At 40.9% G+C, this 17748-nt stretch overlaps 1 protein-coding gene across 1 annotated transcript in view; it reads left to right on the forward strand.

Annotated features, from left to right (window-relative positions):
- SLC5A7 (solute carrier family 5 member 7) overlaps window positions 1–16101 on the forward strand; it is a gene marked incomplete at both ends in the record, with an annotated part of 33008 nt that extends 16907 nt beyond the window's left edge. The window contains 5 exons of the mRNA XM_079778370.1: window positions 126–274; window positions 6884–7027; window positions 10168–10321; window positions 14270–14487; window positions 15472–16101. Coding sequence (XP_079634496.1) covers window positions 126–274; window positions 6884–7027; window positions 10168–10321; window positions 14270–14487; window positions 15472–16101 — 1295 coding nt within the window. The remainder of the gene's footprint in view (window positions 1–125; window positions 275–6883; window positions 7028–10167; window positions 10322–14269; window positions 14488–15471) is intronic.
- Between the last annotated feature and the right edge of the window lie 1647 nt (window positions 16102–17748).

Here is a 17748-nt window from a genome sequence, read left to right on the forward strand (position 1 = left end):
ACATTTCATATGACACTGGGAAAAACATCTGCTGCTGTCACTGAACATTCAATTTATTTTTGTACAAAAATCTGAATCCACTTTAGTTCCTTGATTAGAGCCTTCTCTTGTTTGTGTTCTTTCAGGAGCCACTATCAGTGTGATTATTGACGTCAATGTACATATTTCTGTCATCGTTTCTGCACTCATTGCCATTCTGTACACCCTGGTGGGTGGTCTCTATTCTGTGGCCTACACAGACGTTGTACAGCTCTTTTGTATTTTCATAGGACTGGTAAGTGGGGTCATTTGCAGATATTCTTTCTCTCTCCCTCACCTTCTTTCCTCCCTCCCTCCCTTCCTCTCTTTCTCTCTTCTTTCTTTTCTTTCCTACTTCCTTCCTTTCTTCTTTTTCTTTTGTAAAAGATTATTTGGAATTTTATACTAACTCAGCAAAATCTAATAGAAATGTTATTTTTCATCTAGAGTAATACATAGTAAATCACATACCATTAAATGTTAAATCTCTTTATAATTTAATTTAAAAAAATTTCTAGTTGTTTTGTTAGATTTTGCCAGAGAAGTGTGCCCTCAGTTTACTTTTTAGAAAGGTCTAAGTCTTTCTTTCCTTCAAGGCTACATCTGCTGGAAGCTTATGTGTGATGTTCCTTTAAGTTTGAAGGCAACACACTTTCCTCAACCTGAAAATTTAAACCTTGATGCTAACCTGTATGAGTCTCTTATCCTTCCCTTACATTAGTGTCAGTTAATCTATAAACGCCTCATAGGGCATAGAAATACTCCTCTTGGAAATACTGTGGGTTTCAATATTAATCATCACTATTTGCCGTCTAAAAACAAAGAAAAGGCTTAATTATTATGTAAGACACTAAAAATATTTATTATGTATTGCATATACATCCTAGGTTAAATTAGGTAATATATTCATGCTTTATTAAATAAAATGTACTGTATAATTATGAGATATGAACATTATTAATATCCTATTAAAAGCACTTTTGTTTGTTCTGAACATATTTTAGTCAATGTCCATCCTTTGCAAACTAAAATCTTAAAACGTGACCATTGTGCCTTGGCCTGTGTGGTTCAGTAGTTAGAGTGTCAGCCCATGCACCAAAGGGTTGCTGATTCAATTCCAGGTCCAGGGCAGGTATCTGGGTTGCAGGTTCAGTCCCCAGCGCTGGTCTGGGAAAGTGCTGTAGGCAACCAATTGATGTGTCTCTCACATCAATCTTTCTCTCTATCCCTCTCCATCACTCCTTTCCACTCTCTTTAAAAATAAATGGAAAAATATCCTTGAGTGAGGATTAACAAAAATAAAAAAAATTGATTATTGTAATTGCATCAAACTAATAAAAGAGTAAGATGCTAATTGACTGTACCTTCATGACGCCCACCAGCCAATCAGGAGTGAGTATGCAAATTAACCCAACAAAGATGGTGGGTTAATTTGCATACGCAGGTGTGGAGGGCGAAGGGCGGGGTGGGACACTTGCGTCATCGCCATAGCGACGATGCAGGCATGCCGCACCACCCTAGCCACTCCCGGCCTCTGAGCAGTGTGGGAAGGCGGAAAGGTGGCTCCAGGCCTGAGCAAAAAGGCAGCTCTGGCCAGAGCAAAGGTGGTGCCAGCAGCCAGAGGAAGGAAGGCCCATTCTCTTTTTCTTTTTTTTAAATAAATTTTATTGATCTTTTACAGAGAGGAAGGGAGAGGAATACAGAGTTAGAAACATCAATGAGAGAGAAACATCGATCAGCTGCCTCCTGCACACCCCCTACTGGAGATGTGCCCACAACCAAGGTACATGCCCTTGACCGGGATCGAACCTGGAACTCTTGAGTCTGCAGGCTGACGCTGTATCCACTGAGCCAAATCGGTTAGGGAAGGAAGGCCCATTCTTGCACAAATCTTTGTGCATGGGGCCTCTAGTATTTAATAATATCCACCACCTAAGAGATACTGAATCTTAAGTAAATGGAATATGCACTCTGTGCTGGCAGCTGTGATGATTTGTGCATGTACATGACCTCAGGTGTGTATCCCATAAGAGCAACACCCTTCTGCAAAGGCTATGGACTGAGCTAAGACTACTGATCATGACTCATTTCCTGTGGGTGATCTAAACACCCTTGGTTCTCCTGGATGTTTTCTTTCTTTTTCTTATCATGAAAAGCTTTTGACTCTATTAGTGTTTACACTAGAGACTCAAAAAGGAAAAATGAAGAATGAATTTTATACTCATATCTGGTTCTTTTGTTCTTTACTTCCTTGCATCTCTAATATACAGAAGGAAGATGTAAAAGAATGAATTACAGTTAGAATTACAGTTTAGCCATTAATTTACAAGATGATAATATTTAGCAATGATTACAATATTTCCTCTTTTTCTTCTAGATGTTTTATTTCCATTTCCCAGAATTTTACTCTCTTATATTTTAGTTAAATCCAGAAATATTTAACTAGCTCAAAGACTTCTCATTTTTATTTTTAAATATCCAAAAGCAAGTGACAGTGCTGAGATTCTGAGTTTTCTTAGCATCATCTTAAACTTCCAGAAATAAAGCTCCTTTATGAATGTTGGAGGTGAGGTTAGTTTGGCAGGTGACAGCTCTCATAAAAGATGCAGTTGGTCTTCTAATGAACACAGCTCCAGGGATGAATCTATTTATTCATGATATATTGCTTTGTATGAGACCAGAACTTAAAATGCCTAAGTTCATAGATCAAATGTGCTAGTAAAACCATGGCAGGGCAAATATATGTAAGGATGCATTTTAGAGTGGTTTTCTGCTATAAAATGTATCTAATTGATAAGAAATCAAGTTCTTTGGTTACTACTTCAGGCATTATTAAATTGGTGGAATAAAAGGCTAAATACAATTTCTTCTCTAAGCTTCAAAGTGCTATACGTACATATATAATTAATCAACTTACAGCATAAACCATCTCTTCTTCTCAGATTCTTTAATTCTGTTGATTTTATCATCATCCTACAACTGTGAACTAGAGGTTCATATGTTAGTTATTTTCCCCTCTGACCTCTTTTTTCTTATTGTAATTGAAGACTGTTAAATCTTTCTTTATAATTATTTTTTGTAACAATATCTTTCATTTCCAATATCATTACTCAGCTTCAGGGCTTTATATGGGTTATATCAGTGCCACATTATAACTCTTTCTGACTTCTCCCTTTTTCTAAACTCACTGTTCATGTCTATGATAAAAAATGAAGAAGACATTCTACTAAAATATTTTTTAAATCCAGAAGGAATTCCTCTAGCTCCTAGTTGAAACAAAACAAAATCAAAATCTCTTAGCTTGCAATTCAAGGTTCTCTCCACATATCTATCTCTATGTATCCCATTTCCCTAAGCCACCACCATGCAAGCAAAGCTCCTAACCCAACAGTGTGTACATGCACGCACGCATACACACACACACACACACACACACACACACACTATATTCTGCTGTTTACCTTGCTCCACATAGACCACCTGTCCCTTTACTTGCTTCTTCTTCTACAAATTAGGTACTGGAATCATTCATGAAGGTTTGTTTCATCTACCAATTTCTCAATCAAGTCTTTGCTTGTCACTTTAATGAATGGTTATCTTTTTTCTAATATATATATATATATATATATATATATATATATATATATATATATATATATATATATTAGAGGCCCAGTGCACGAAATTCATGCACTTGGGAGGGGTTCCCTCAGCCCGGCCTGCACCCTCTCACAGTCTGAGAGCCCTCAGGGGACGTCTGACTGACAGATTAGGCCTGGGGAGTGGGCCTAAGCTGGCAGTCAGACATCCTTAGCACTGCTGTGGAGGCGGGAGAGGCTCCCACCACCCCCGCTGCACTCACCAGCCATGAGCCCCATTCAGGGCTTCTGGCTGAGCGGTGCACCCCCTGTGGGAGCACACTGACCACCAGGAGACAGTTCCTGCATTGAAAGTCTGCCCCCTGGTGATCAGTGCGCGTCATAGCGACTGGTCGTTCCACCATTTGACCAATTTGCATATTGGCCTTCTATTATATAGGATATATATATATATATATATATATATATATATATATATATATATCCTACCTAATAATAGACACATATGCACATTGACTGTACCTTCACTATGCCCATGATTGGCCAGGAGGCATGGGGGGGCGGGGCTCGGGGTGGCCGGGGAGGCTGATTGGGCCGGAAGGATGCTAAGCTCGTGTCGCCAGCGGCGGCGCAAGCTCAGCGTCTACGCCATGGCTGTGCTGTGGCACAGAAGGGGCCTCTGGGGCAGCGAGCCCAGGTCCCACCATGGACCATCAATAGCGGGGGAGCTGGGTGCCTGTCCGCTCCGGCACCAGGCACGGCGGAGGCTTCCGAAAGGCCTGGTGCACCAGCGGACAGGCACTCAGCTCCCCAGTGATCGAAAGCAAAAGTGTGGGAGCTGGGTGCCTGTCCACTCAGGCACCAGGCCTTTCAGAAGCCTTCGCCGCACCGGAGGCTTCTGAAAGGCCTGGTGCACCAGCGTACAGGCACCCAGCTCCCCCGCGATCGAAAGCGAAAGTGTGGGAGCTGGGTGCCTGTCCGCTCCGGCACCAGGACGGCAGGTTAGACCTAGGGGACCATACACGTGCATGATTTAATCATGCACTGGGCCTCTAGTATGTATGTATATGTGTATATATATATATATATATATATATATATATATATATACACATATATATTACATTACATTATATTATACTAGAGGCCCAGTGCACAAAATCACAAAATTCATGCGGGGGGGGGTGTCCCTCAACCTGGCCTGCACCCTCTCCAATCTGGGACCCCTTGAGGGATGTCTGACTGCCTCTCGCAATCCAGGACTGCTGGCTCCTAACCACTCGCCTTCCTGCCTGCCTGATCACTCCTAACCCCTCTGCCTGCCTGCCTGATTGCCTGTAACTACTCCCCTTCTGGCCTGATTGCCCCTAACTGCTCCCCTGCTGGCCTGATCGCCCCTAACTACCTCTGCCTCGCTCCGCACCCAGGACCCAGGATTCCCTCCTCTGGCTGGTTGCCAGCACCCGGGACCCAGGCTTCCTTCCCTCTGGATGGCTGCAGGCACCCAGGACCCAGGCCGGCTTCGCCGGGGCTACAGCCGCAGGTGCCCAGGACCACAGGGCAGGCAGCTTGTCCCTCTCCTGGGTGACAGTTGCAGGTGCTGGAGCCCAGGATGGCAGGGCAGGCTGCTTGTTCCTCTCCTGGGCCACAGACACAGGTGCTGATGCCCAGGACCATGGGACAGGTGGCTTGTTCTTCTCCCAGGCCGCAGGCGCAGGTGCAGCCTCTGACACCCAGGACCATGGGGTGTGCAGCTTGTCCCTCTCCTGGGCCAGGCTGGGCCACAGGCACAGGTGCAGCCTCTGGCACCCGGGACCACAGGGCAGGCGGCTTGTCCCTCCCCACGCCGCAGCCTGGCTGGTCCCCATTCCTTTCTCGTGAGCTCATTTGTGCCTGGCTGATCCCCATTCCTGTCTCCCCAGTGTTGAGTGTCTGAGTTGTTATGATGTGATGGCATGAGAGCGTGACAACTCATTTGCATATTAGCTCTTTATTATATAGGATTCTATTATACTAGAGGCCCAATGCATGAAATTTGTGCATTGATGGGTGAGGGTTCCTTAGCCCAGCCTGCACCCTCTCGCAATCTCGGACCCCTCAAGGGATGTCTGACTGCCGGTTTAGGCCCGATACCTGTGAGATGGGGCCTAAACCAGCAGTCAGACATCCCTCTAGCAATCCAGGACTGCTGTCCCTAACTGCTCACCTTCCTGCCTGCCTGAATGCCCCTAACCACTTTTCCTGCCTTCCTGATTGCCCCTAACCATTTACCTGCCTGCCTGATCACCCCTAACCACTCGCCTGCCTGCCTGATCGCCCTAACCACCTCTGCCTTGGCCCCTTCCACAATGGCTTCATAAAGAAGGACATCCAGAATGATGTCCGGAAGGTCATTTGGCTGTCCAGTCTAATTAGCATATTACTCTTTTATTATTATATTATATTATATTATATTATATTATATTATACTAGAGGCCCGGTGCATGAAATTCGTACATGGGAGAGGGGGGTGATTGGGCCTAAATGGGCAGTTGGACATCACTCTCACAATCCAGGACTTCTGGCTCCCAACCGCTTGCCTGCCTCTGCATGATTGCTCCTAACCACTTTTGCCTGCCAGCCTGATCAACGCCTAACTGCTCCCCAGCCGGCCCGATTGCCCCTAACTACCCTCCCCTGCAAGCTTGGGTCCCCTCCAACTGCCCTCCCTTGCTGGCCTGGTCACCCCCAACTGCCCTCCTCTGTTGGCCTGGTCACCCCTAACTGCCCACAACTTCCCTCCCCTGCTGGCCTGATCACCTACAACTGCCCTCCCTTGCAGGCCTGGTCCCTCCCAACTGTCCTCCCCTGCAGGCCGTCTTTTGGCGGCCATCTTGTGTCCACACGGGGGCAGCTATCTTTGACCACATGGGGGTGGCCATCTTGTGTCTTGGAGTGACGGTCAATTTGCATATTACTCTTTTATTAGATAGGATTATATTCTCAAGTTTAATGTTCTCTCTCCAAAGTTTCTAGTGACTTCTTCTCTACTTGACATTATTGGTACAATTAAACACAGAAGTAAACAATATGTTACTTTAACTTCTCTAAATCAGTATTCATGATGTTCCCCAGAGAACATAATTCCAGTTTCTTCTCTGTCTGAACAAGAGAAACTACTGAGCTATGTGGTCTATGAGAAAAAAACAAGAACTAGGTGGCTAAGTCTTGCACATACTAAACAGTTAAAAAATATTTGCCTAACAATCTTATGTCACTGGTTACAGTGGATCAGCGTCCCTTTTGCACTGTCACATCCTGCAGTTACCGACATTGGGTTTACGTCTACACATGCCAAATACCAGGCTCCTTGGCTGGGTACCATTGAATCATTTGAAGTCTACACTTGGCTTGACAGTTTTCTGTTGTTGGTAAGTGGTGTCTTATCTGATAAACGCAACCTAAATTTTTTTTTCCTAAAATCAAATGCATTTTTAAGATTTGAATGTTTCTATGTAAATTTCACCTACTGGCTCATGACCATTTCTGAATCTACTACTTTCTATGGAAGGATGGAGCTGACTGGTGTCAAAGTGGAGAGCAAGTGAGACCCTAAAGGATAATGGCCATGGGATTGTTTGTACACATTTCTGTTGTGCTGTAAATGAAGGAACCCCATGCCATACTCCCAGATACCTCCTCAATGTGAGGGCCAAGCCAGCTAAAATTTTCACTTGTATTTTGAATTAGGCCTTAAAAGTCAAATTCTTCTGAAATAATTAACTCATTTAGTCTCTACATAGTAAGTAAACTAGTGGTCCTACAGTCTTACGTGTCTGAGACAAACTAGGAAAGGCATCCTCAGGGAAGAAGGTCTGGGCAGTTTGAGGCGACCTGGGAATGACAGAACCTTGGGGCAGAGGTGCTGTCAGTGAGAAGTGAGTACAAAAGAAATAAAGGCAGATCACAGATTAAGAGAAGAGGGGAAAACAAAGGGACCTACCTGCCAGATTTTGTGACTTTGCTAATTAGGAGGATTTTGTGTAAAATAAAACAATTTTTATATCAAAATTAAGGGGAAATTGTTTATTTTTTTCTCTTTAGGTGGTTCACAATTTATTGTGATTGCACTTTGTCTTTGTGGCACTTGTTAACTTTTAGCACTGAAATTAGATGTATCTGTCTCAGTAAAGAATATCCTGGTAAGAAGGCAGGAGAACAAGAACAAAAAATGTTTCTTATGGAGGTGAGGGGTTTTCTTTTCCAAGGATTGTTACAAAATGTATTAGCTAAAGTTATTCTTAAATGGGTCACAATTTTTAATTTAATGGAGAAAGTATCAAACATTATATGTGTATGTAACTGTACCTGCACGGTGGGTATGTTATGGTATATGGAAGAGATGAGGAGACTCAGAAATGGTAGGCAATTTGTTAATAATAAATGGGGGGGTATGAACTCATGTAATACCTTAATCAATTAAAAAATTGAAAAAAAAATAAAAAATAATAATAACACCATTGTCTGAGTAAGACATTGAAATAGAGATGAAGCAAAACCCCAAGGTCCTTTCTTCTATACCAATTAGTCCTCAGGTTTGCTAACCTTCAAGATAAAGCATTATATCCAATGACTGCTAAAGTTTTTCCAGCTCAAAAAGTCATATAGTTAAGTCATATTCATTCTTTAAGTTGTAAAATAAGTTGAAATGAATGAATGACTAAACTGTAGAAGTGAGCCTTGAAATGTCTCAGCAATGGTCTCTGTTCTTCCACTTTTCATACAAATGGCTGTCAGATCCTGGTCATGATACTCTCAGGGTCTCTCTCAATCCCATTCTGAACTGCCCACTGTCCCTGGACTAGCATAAGGTAAGGCTGACAGCTTTTCTCACCTGGCCTATTGTGATATCCCATCAGTGGTCTCCCTGAAGTCAGCCCTCGCACCTCTCACTCCTCCAAGCCCATTTTCCACCTTGCCCTCAGAGCTCCTGTTTGTCGGTGGAGATCAGATTTTACCCTACTTGTGACCTAAATATCAAGAGAGATTGGTATGTGAGTTATTATATATCAACTTATAGAATCAGTGATATTATTGAACAATATTCATTTACATGGAAGAGGTTAATAATATGTTGATTTACAGGTTGCAAAACAAAAGTTGAGAAAGAATATAGACTTGAGACATGGGATAATGAATTTTAGAACTTTTTTACCTTTTTATCTTTTACTTTTAAATATGTATGGATTTTATGACAAAGGAATTGTTCTGGAATCAGTATGTGCCAGGCACTCTAAATTGGCACAGATGTGATAATGACTAACTAGATGGGTTTTCCTGAATTGAGAGCTGGGTGAGAGAAACAGGCAATTATAGAATCAACTTCAATATGCTGTGATATGGGAAACCCATTCATCAATTCATTCATTCATTCATATGATATATATTTATTAAATACCAACTCTATGCCAGTCAGAGGAATGTGACAGCAATGAATGGGAAGGTATTTTCCCAACCTCCCCTCTAGCCATTCCCACATACCCTGACCTCCAGTTCCACAAAACACATAATGTTCTCATAGCTGCTTCATCCTTTTTCTTTCTTTTTCTATTGGATTCTCTGCCAGGTACTCTCTTCTCTCTCCATCTCCATCTAGTGACACTCTCCCAGTACCTAAGGACTTATTCAGATATCATTTCTGTAGGTTTCCCTAATTACCAGGCAGTTGTCCTTCATTGTGCCTTTCTACCCCTTAGTTACCCCCAAGTAAGTAATTGCTTCTCACTTCTGTTTCCATACACACCTCTGATAGCAGGCAATGCATTATATAATAGTTCAATGTCACCAAGCTTTTTTCACAGTATTTCCTCAATATGAATTTTAAATACACTCTCAATGTAGGTAAATGTACTATAAACTATTTATATACACTTTACTGATACATTGTATAAATACTTTAATAATAGCCATATGAGATTTAGGCATGAGGTAAAATGAGTACAAATAGAAGTTCTGATAATTTGGATGCCAAATGCATTGTCTGGAGGCTCTGCACACTCCGCTTTGGAGAACCCTGCACTGCGCTGACTCTCTGGTGGACAGCGACCCAGAGCAGAGCCATCCCTGCTCATCTTTGTGCTCTGACAACCATTACCTTGCCGGGCACATACCGGAGTTCAGAAATATTCATTGGGCTGTACTGATTCAGATTTTAAAACTCCATGTTTTCAGAATCTTAATTTTTTGAGACAATTTTGTGGTTAGGACCTCCAGATAAGAACAAAGAGACTTCTAGGACATTGTAATTCAGCTTAGAGGAGGTAGATTTAGGAAAAGATTGTCTTGTGTAATTACAAAGGAAAAGAACTGGAAGAAATTCTGCACAATTGTAAATATAATAACAAAATAATAACCATTGAGGTGTGTGGCATGTAGGACCATTCTTTATACTTTAGTGATATACATACAGTTATTCTGAAAGTAATTGCATAAATGTAATCTCATGATAAAAGTATCTAATACATGCTATTTGCCTCCAATAAAATTCTGAGTCCCTTTGGTTCCCATGCAGATGTTGGGTGGAATCCCATGGCAAGCCTACTTCCAGAGAGTCCTCTCTTCATCCTCAGCCACCTACGCTCAGGTACTATCCTTCCTGGCAGCTTTTGGATGCCTGGTGATGGCTATACCATCTATACTCATCGGGGCCATTGGAGCATCAACAGGTACCTCTCTTGAAGCTTCACATTGACCCATTCAGGCTCCAGCAAAGTTACCAGTTACCACAGTCTACAGCTACTCTCCCTCTCCCACTTTCCTCTTTATCCCCACATAGTCCATTGTTATAGTGTTCAACAAATTGCATTATACATTCGTAGTCTCCAAATATTTTTCAACTTCTCATCCCAACAATAAAATATTTATAATCATCCCCTCCCCAGGCATTGTTATATTTATCAACTGTGTATATGTAATCCTACCAGCAGTTCTACTCAATCAAGGTACACTTCACATCATGTGTGGAGGAGGAGAGGGACTCTTTAAAAAAATACCAATTTCTGTCTCACCCCACAGGGATTTTACTTTAATAATCTAAGATAGAGCCAGTGACCAGGGTTTTTAAAATCCCCTTGATGAGTAAAGTACAGCCAGAAGTTTGCCTGCCATTACCATGACCACTTTAAACCAGGAAGTGCTGCTTTACCTTTTAATTGTTTGTTAATTAAGTTTTCCTTCTTAGAGAAATCAGTCAATAAGTGTGTAGATAAAGATAAACTAAGGCACTAAGTCTCTTAGAGAATAACCTATTCAAACTGGTAAAAAGAGCATTATAAAATGTTTGTCTCCCAGTCAGACTCTATCTTGAACATTTTTTTAAATCTCACCCTTAATTTTACTGAACTTATTGATTATTCCTGAGTTGTATGTTCCCATGTTATACAGATTTTTGAGTATTTTACACAAATATGTCATATTCGCCCTGTAGGTTCAGCTAATTAAAATAGACTCCAGAAGTTGACCTTTTAGTCTGTTGTGCTTGTAAATATTATCCAGGATGATACCCACAGTTTGTAGAGCTATTTATTGGATGACACATTTTAAGAGAGCAGTTATGGTTCATATCACATGCTCTTTATTCCAGTTGTACATCCATGACATAAGCAAACACTTAAAACAATATCTGATAATGGTGACTGAGTGCCTTTGAATAAAATATAGCATTTATGTCACAATCAGAAGACAGATCTGGAAATTAGTGTATGTGTGTGTGTTGCAGGACAATCTACTGAAAAAATATAAAGCTTATTTTTTTATAGATTAAGTATACATTTTGATTGCTGTTATTTCTGATATCATGACATATCAGTTAATGCTATAAAATTGGCTTCATCAAATCATGGCTTTAACAATTGTAATGGAAAATGGGGGGAAGAAAAAATGGCAAGATCCAAGGGAAAAGACTCCCATTTGATTCTGTAATCATGATATTACAGAAGTTAAACAAATAAAAAATAACTATCTTAATGTACCTGTATTCTTTAGCATATGCTAGTACAGAAGCACCCCATTATCCACGGAGGATACATTCCAAGGCATGCAATGAATGCCTGAAATTGAAGATAGTACCAAATCTCATATAGTAAGTCCTCACTTAACATCACTGGTAGGTACTGTGACTTTAAGCAAAATGATGTATAATGAAATCAACTTTACCATAGGCAAATTGGTAACAAGCAAGAGTTAGGTTCCTATAAGATCCCATCAATAATATAACAAAACTAGAGGCCTGGTGCACAAAATTCATGCACTCAGGGGGCGTCCCTCAGGCTGGCCTGCACCCTCTCGCAGTCCAGGAGCCCTCAGGGGATGTCTGACTGATGGGGAGCAGGCTTAAGACAGCAGTGGGACATTCTAAGCACTGCCATGGAGGTGGGAGAGGTTCCAGCCACCGCCGCTGTGCTCACCAGCCATGAACCCAGCTTCTGGCTGAGCAGTGCTCCTGCTTTGGGAGCGCCCTGACCACCAGAGGGCAGCTCCTCCATTGAGCGGGATCTGGCCGAAACTGGCTCTCTGACATCCCTTGAGGCGTCATGGATTGTGAGAGGATGCAGGCCAGGCCTAGGGACCCCACTGGTGCAAAATTGGGGCCGGGGAGGGACGTGGGAGGTTGGCCAGCTGGGGAGGTACCGCGGGAGGGCTCCAGGGCATGTCTGGCCCATCTTGCTTAGTCCCAATAAGCTGGACCTCAGCAGCAAGCTAACTTATCAGTTGGAGTGTCTGCCCCCTGGAGGTCAGTGCATGTCATAGCAAGTGGTTTAGCAGCCTTGGTATATCATTAGCATATTACACTTTGATTGGTTGAATGAATGACCGGATGACCAGACACTTAGCATATTAGGCTTTTATTATATAGGATGACACTGAATGAAATGACATTATTCAAAGACCCGCTGTATATACTATGTTTTATTTTATACATACACTAGAGGCCCGATGCACAAAATTTGTGCAAGGGGCTCAGCCCTCGCAGCCCCAGCATCTTCCAGAAGGTTGTCCAGAAGGACATCTGGTCTAATTAGCATATTATGCTTTTATTATTATAGGTACCTATGATTAACTTTAACATACGTTAGGCACAGTAATAGATTAACAACAATAACTAATAATAAAATAGAAGAATTATAACAGTATGCTGTAATAAAAGTGATGTGAATGTGGTTTTTATTTCTCTCAAAATATCTTATTGTGTGGTACTCATCCTTCTTTTTCTTGTGATGAGCTGAGATGATGCAATGCCTACATAATGAGATGCAGTGAGGTGACTGGCATAGGCACAGTGACACCGCATAAGGGTTACTTAAGCATAAGCACTGTGATACCAGACAGCTACTGATACCACAGTGATGGGTGGGTAGGAGCGTGTATACCATGTATGCATCTCTGGCCAGATTGGGTGGGACCATGTAAGACTGAATCACACACTAAAATGTGGTGCAATTTAAAACGTATAAATTGTTTATTTCTTGAATTTTCTAATTTCAGATTGAGGTTGATAGTGAGTAACTGAAGGCAGTGAAAGCAAATCCATAGATGGGGAACTACTGTATAACTAAATATTAAAGGAGCTATCTATTAAGAAATACTTATGTTTCAAATCCTTTTACCACAGAGTCCAAAAACCTTCTGAAAATTTCAGCCTGGTGTCTGCACTATTTTTAAAATATGTTTTTATTGGTTTTAGAGAGAGAGGAAGGGAAAGGGAGAGAAACATCTATGAGAAAGAAAAATCAATGAGCTGCCTCTTGCACACCCACTACTGGAAATACAGTCTGCAACCCAGGCATGTGCCCTGATCAGGAATCCAACTAGTGCCTTCTTCCTGCAGAGAATGATGCTCAACCAACTGAGCCAAACAGGCCAGGCATATCTGCACTTTTTAATCAATAAAAAGGGAATTTCCTTTATCTATCATACTTCCTATTTGTAGTAGCTGAAAGCTGATGCAAAGAGGAATTTAATTGGGAAGAAGTAATGCTGAGGAAGCTCCAAACCCAAGTTTATATACAGAAAGAGGATGAGTGCGAATAGCCCTCGTATTGTCTTCATCCATTTATGCATTTATAACTGAAGACTAAGGAATGCAACATTGTGTCTGATCAAATGATTGAAAAAATCATCTATGTTTCAGTTTAGTACTTTTTATATGATTCTGTACAATGGAATGCCACAATTTCAGAAGATATAGGTATGTGTGTAGGTAGGTAGGTAGATAGATGATAGATAGATAGATAGATGATAGATAGATAGATAGATAGATAGATAGATAGATAGATAGATAGATAGATAGAAAGATAGATTGGTAGATGATAGAGAGATAAATGTAGGTAGATCTATCACAATCATATTCTGTGCTGGTCTTTTGAATAAGACTAAATATAACCAAAACCCATTACAAGCCAGGGCCTATAAGATAATTTCACTTGACCAGTACATGGATGTCCCACCTAATTAGACTAAAATACCTAGTTAGAGTAATTAGACTTCCCACCTAATTAAGCTAATTCATACATTCTGAATTTGTCTTAAAAACTATCTAGTAAATAGGATGACCCCAGATTGACAAAGAACATATGACTTTTGGTTCTTCTTATGCTTTTTTTTCTATTCAATAGACTGGAACCAGACTGCATATGGGATGCCAGATCCCAAAAGCAACGAAGAAGCAGACATGATTTTACCGATTGTTCTGCAGTATCTCTGCCCTGTGTACATTTCTTTCTTCGGTCTTGGTGCAGTTTCTGCTGCGGTTATGTCATCAGCAGATTCTTCTATCTTGTCAGCAAGTTCAATGTTTGCTCGAAACATCTACCAGCTCTCATTCAGACAAAATGTAAGAAGGATGTTTTAAATATTACATTCTTGTTTTGTTGTTGTCTTTGTTAGTAAATTTATTATGTATTTAATATTACATACTTATTAATATTATATATTAAAATTTGACCCTACTTTCATTAAGCACATAAGGTTAAATAATGATGAATTTTACTTATGCTATATATGGATATTTTAATGCATGTTATCATTCATGTTAATAAGGAAGGAAACAAAGCAATATAACTATTTCCCAAGATGTTCAGTTACATTGTTACAATTTAAACCCTCCTGTCTAGTGAAAGAGTAATGAAACCTAAAATATCTTAGAATAACTTTGAGTTTAATTAAACATGTTAAGAAACTTGAGAACCCTAGTAGAAGTAGAACATAGTAAATTATTTCATGGGGATTTGTGTTAACATCTGTCCTACTCTTCACTTGACTCTCAAGTCCACCTTTGTCCAAAACTAGTCTCCCAATTTGGTTTCTTTGCTACATCTAGTGGCTGTAGAACATCATGCTACTGTGGGCTACTGAGGGCCCCTCAGCCCTTCTCCACCTTCTTCCTTGACTAAGGCTTTGCCTTTCTCTAGATTTTCTAGGTCACTGTTAACAAAATGTTCCCACTTGTTTTTGAAGGTGGTAGCCTTAAAGATGGTAGGGTTCCTATGGAGAGAAGAAGCAAGGATAAACCATGCCTCCTCACTGCCACATAATAACTATTCCATAATATGTAAAATGAGCAAATCCCCAAACCCCTACCTTTGTGCTCTTCTTCTATGATAGCAGGTTAGCTCAGTTCACCACTGTCCCTGCACAGTCTGGGAAAGGTGTGGGTGGTCTGTTCCTGCATGCTGTGCTCAGCAACCTTCCCTAAGGCCCACCAGGGAGGCCAGCTAGATTGCTTGCTTCATAGGATGTGGTTTAGGTTGGTTTTTCCCATAGGTTGAGCCAATTGAAAGCAGGAAATTGTTTGACCAGCTGTGGTAATTTCTTGCAGGCATCAGACAGGGAAATCGTGTGGGTCATGCGAATCACAGTGTTTGTGTTTGGAGCTTCTGCAACAGCTATGGCACTGCTCACAAAGACCGTTTACGGGCTCTGGTACCTCAGCTCAGACCTCGTTTACATCATCATCTTCCCGCAGCTTCTCTGTGTGCTCTTCGTCAAGGGAACCAACACGTATGGAGCCGCTGCAGGTTATGTTTCTGGCCTCTTCCTGAGAATAACTGGCGGGGAGCCGTATCTGTACCTGCAGCCCTTGTTCTTTTACCCCGGCTATTACTCTGATAAGAATGGCATATACAATCAGAGGTTCCCCTTTAAAACTCTGGCCATGGTGACCTCATTCTTAACCAACATTGGCATTTCTTATCTAGCCAAATACCTATTTGAAAGTGGAACCTTGCCACCAAAATTAGATGTATTTGATGCTGTTGTTGCAAGGCACAGTGAAGAAAACATGGATAAGACCATTCTGGTCAAAAATGAAAATATTAAATTAGATGAACTTACACCTGTGAAGCCCCGGCAGAGCATAACTCGCAGCTCAACTTTCACCAATAAAGAGGCCTTCCTTCACATGGATTCCAGTCCCGAAGGGTCTGGGGCTGAGGATAATTTACAATAGCCCATCTAAACAAAACACTGCTTTCTAAGACTTATGTAGCAGGCTAATGCTGGAGGGATGGTGTGCAGCATGTAAATATATATTTAAAAATAACATCCAGGAAGACAAAAATCCATATAAAAATGCACCTGTACAAGTACAGGCCACGCTAGAAGAAGTACCTATGAAAGCATCAGCTTTGTTTCTCATTGCTGTTTCTCAATCCCACTTGGTTTTGTCTCTGGATAGTTTTCCCAAATATTCAGTAATAAGTAAAGCCCCACTCAAAGAACAGAGGGCCAAACGGAGTATCTTTATTATGAAAAAATGAAATAGAGATGAAGGAACCAAGGCAATTAGGTCATTTGATCCAGACCTTGTCTGCTAATACACTGGTGAATGTAGTTTAATCACCGCTAGAAGCTATGAGCATAACGCAGTTACACCAATGAATGATGCAACGAATGAGCCAGCTGATTTTCTTGAAGAATTATGTATCCCTTAACTCGTGTTCTTAACTATAGCACATGTTGAATATGCAATGTGTTTTTCTTTTAAAAGCGGCATGTATTACTCTGAGCATAGGCAAAGCAAACACAAAATCTATTTTATGGTGATTTTTTATGTGTAGGATGATAGGAAAATAGAATTCATCTGTGTGGAGGAGCACTGGCTTCTTTGAGTGTGTCCCCAGCCACTGTATGCACTGAGGAGAGTACCTGGGGCAAGGAAGACATGGCTAGTGGGCAACCTTAAAACCATAAATACAAAAGGTCATTAAGAAAAAGTAACAGGAAAAACAGTGGATTTTTATCTTCATCTTAAGTTTATAAAGTTCTGATTCATGATTAAAGAAGTAATGTCTTGGCTTGGAAGTAAACTTGAGCCATATGTAAGGTGAGGTAGCTCCATAGTACCAATTAAGGCTAATGAGAGACAAACTGCAAGTCCTGGCAGGAGTAAAACTAGAAAAATAAAACCCACCAATTTTATTTATGTATTTATTTATTTATTTATTTTTATTTTAATTTTTATTACACTTTATATTCAACATTATTTTGTATTATTTTCAGGTGTAAAGCATAGTATTTAGACAGTCATATACACTGAGTGGCCAGATTATTATGATCTCTGAACACATAATAATCTGGCCACTCAGTATATATATATATATATATATATATATATATATATATATATATATATATACTAGAGGCCCGGTGCATGAATTTGTGCATGAGTGGGGTCCAGCCAGCCTGGCCAGGGGGAGGGGACATGGGCGGTTGGCCGGCCTGCCTGCTGATCAAACTCCTGGTCGAGGGGACAATTTTCATATTAGCCTCTCATTATATAGGATATACACTGAGTGGCCAGATTATTATGCGTTCAGAGATCATAATAATCTGGCCACTCAGTGTATTTTACAGGATGATCACCCTGATATTTTCAGTACCCACCTGACACCATACATAGTTACTACAATATTACTGAATTTATTCCTTAATTATATTTCAGATCCCTCTGACTATTCTGATTACCAATTTGTACTTTTTAATTCATTCATCTGTATTCATGAGGATAATTTATTTCTAAGAGTGTGAGAGGTGCTGGGGCTGGTCCTGGGCCAAAGAGGTGAAGGAGTTAAGCAAAAATATCCCAAACAAACTC

Source organism: Cnephaeus nilssonii (assembly GCF_951640355.1).
Source record: "Cnephaeus nilssonii genome assembly, chromosome: 7".
Lineage (NCBI taxonomy): Eukaryota > Metazoa > Chordata > Mammalia > Chiroptera > Vespertilionidae > Cnephaeus > Cnephaeus nilssonii.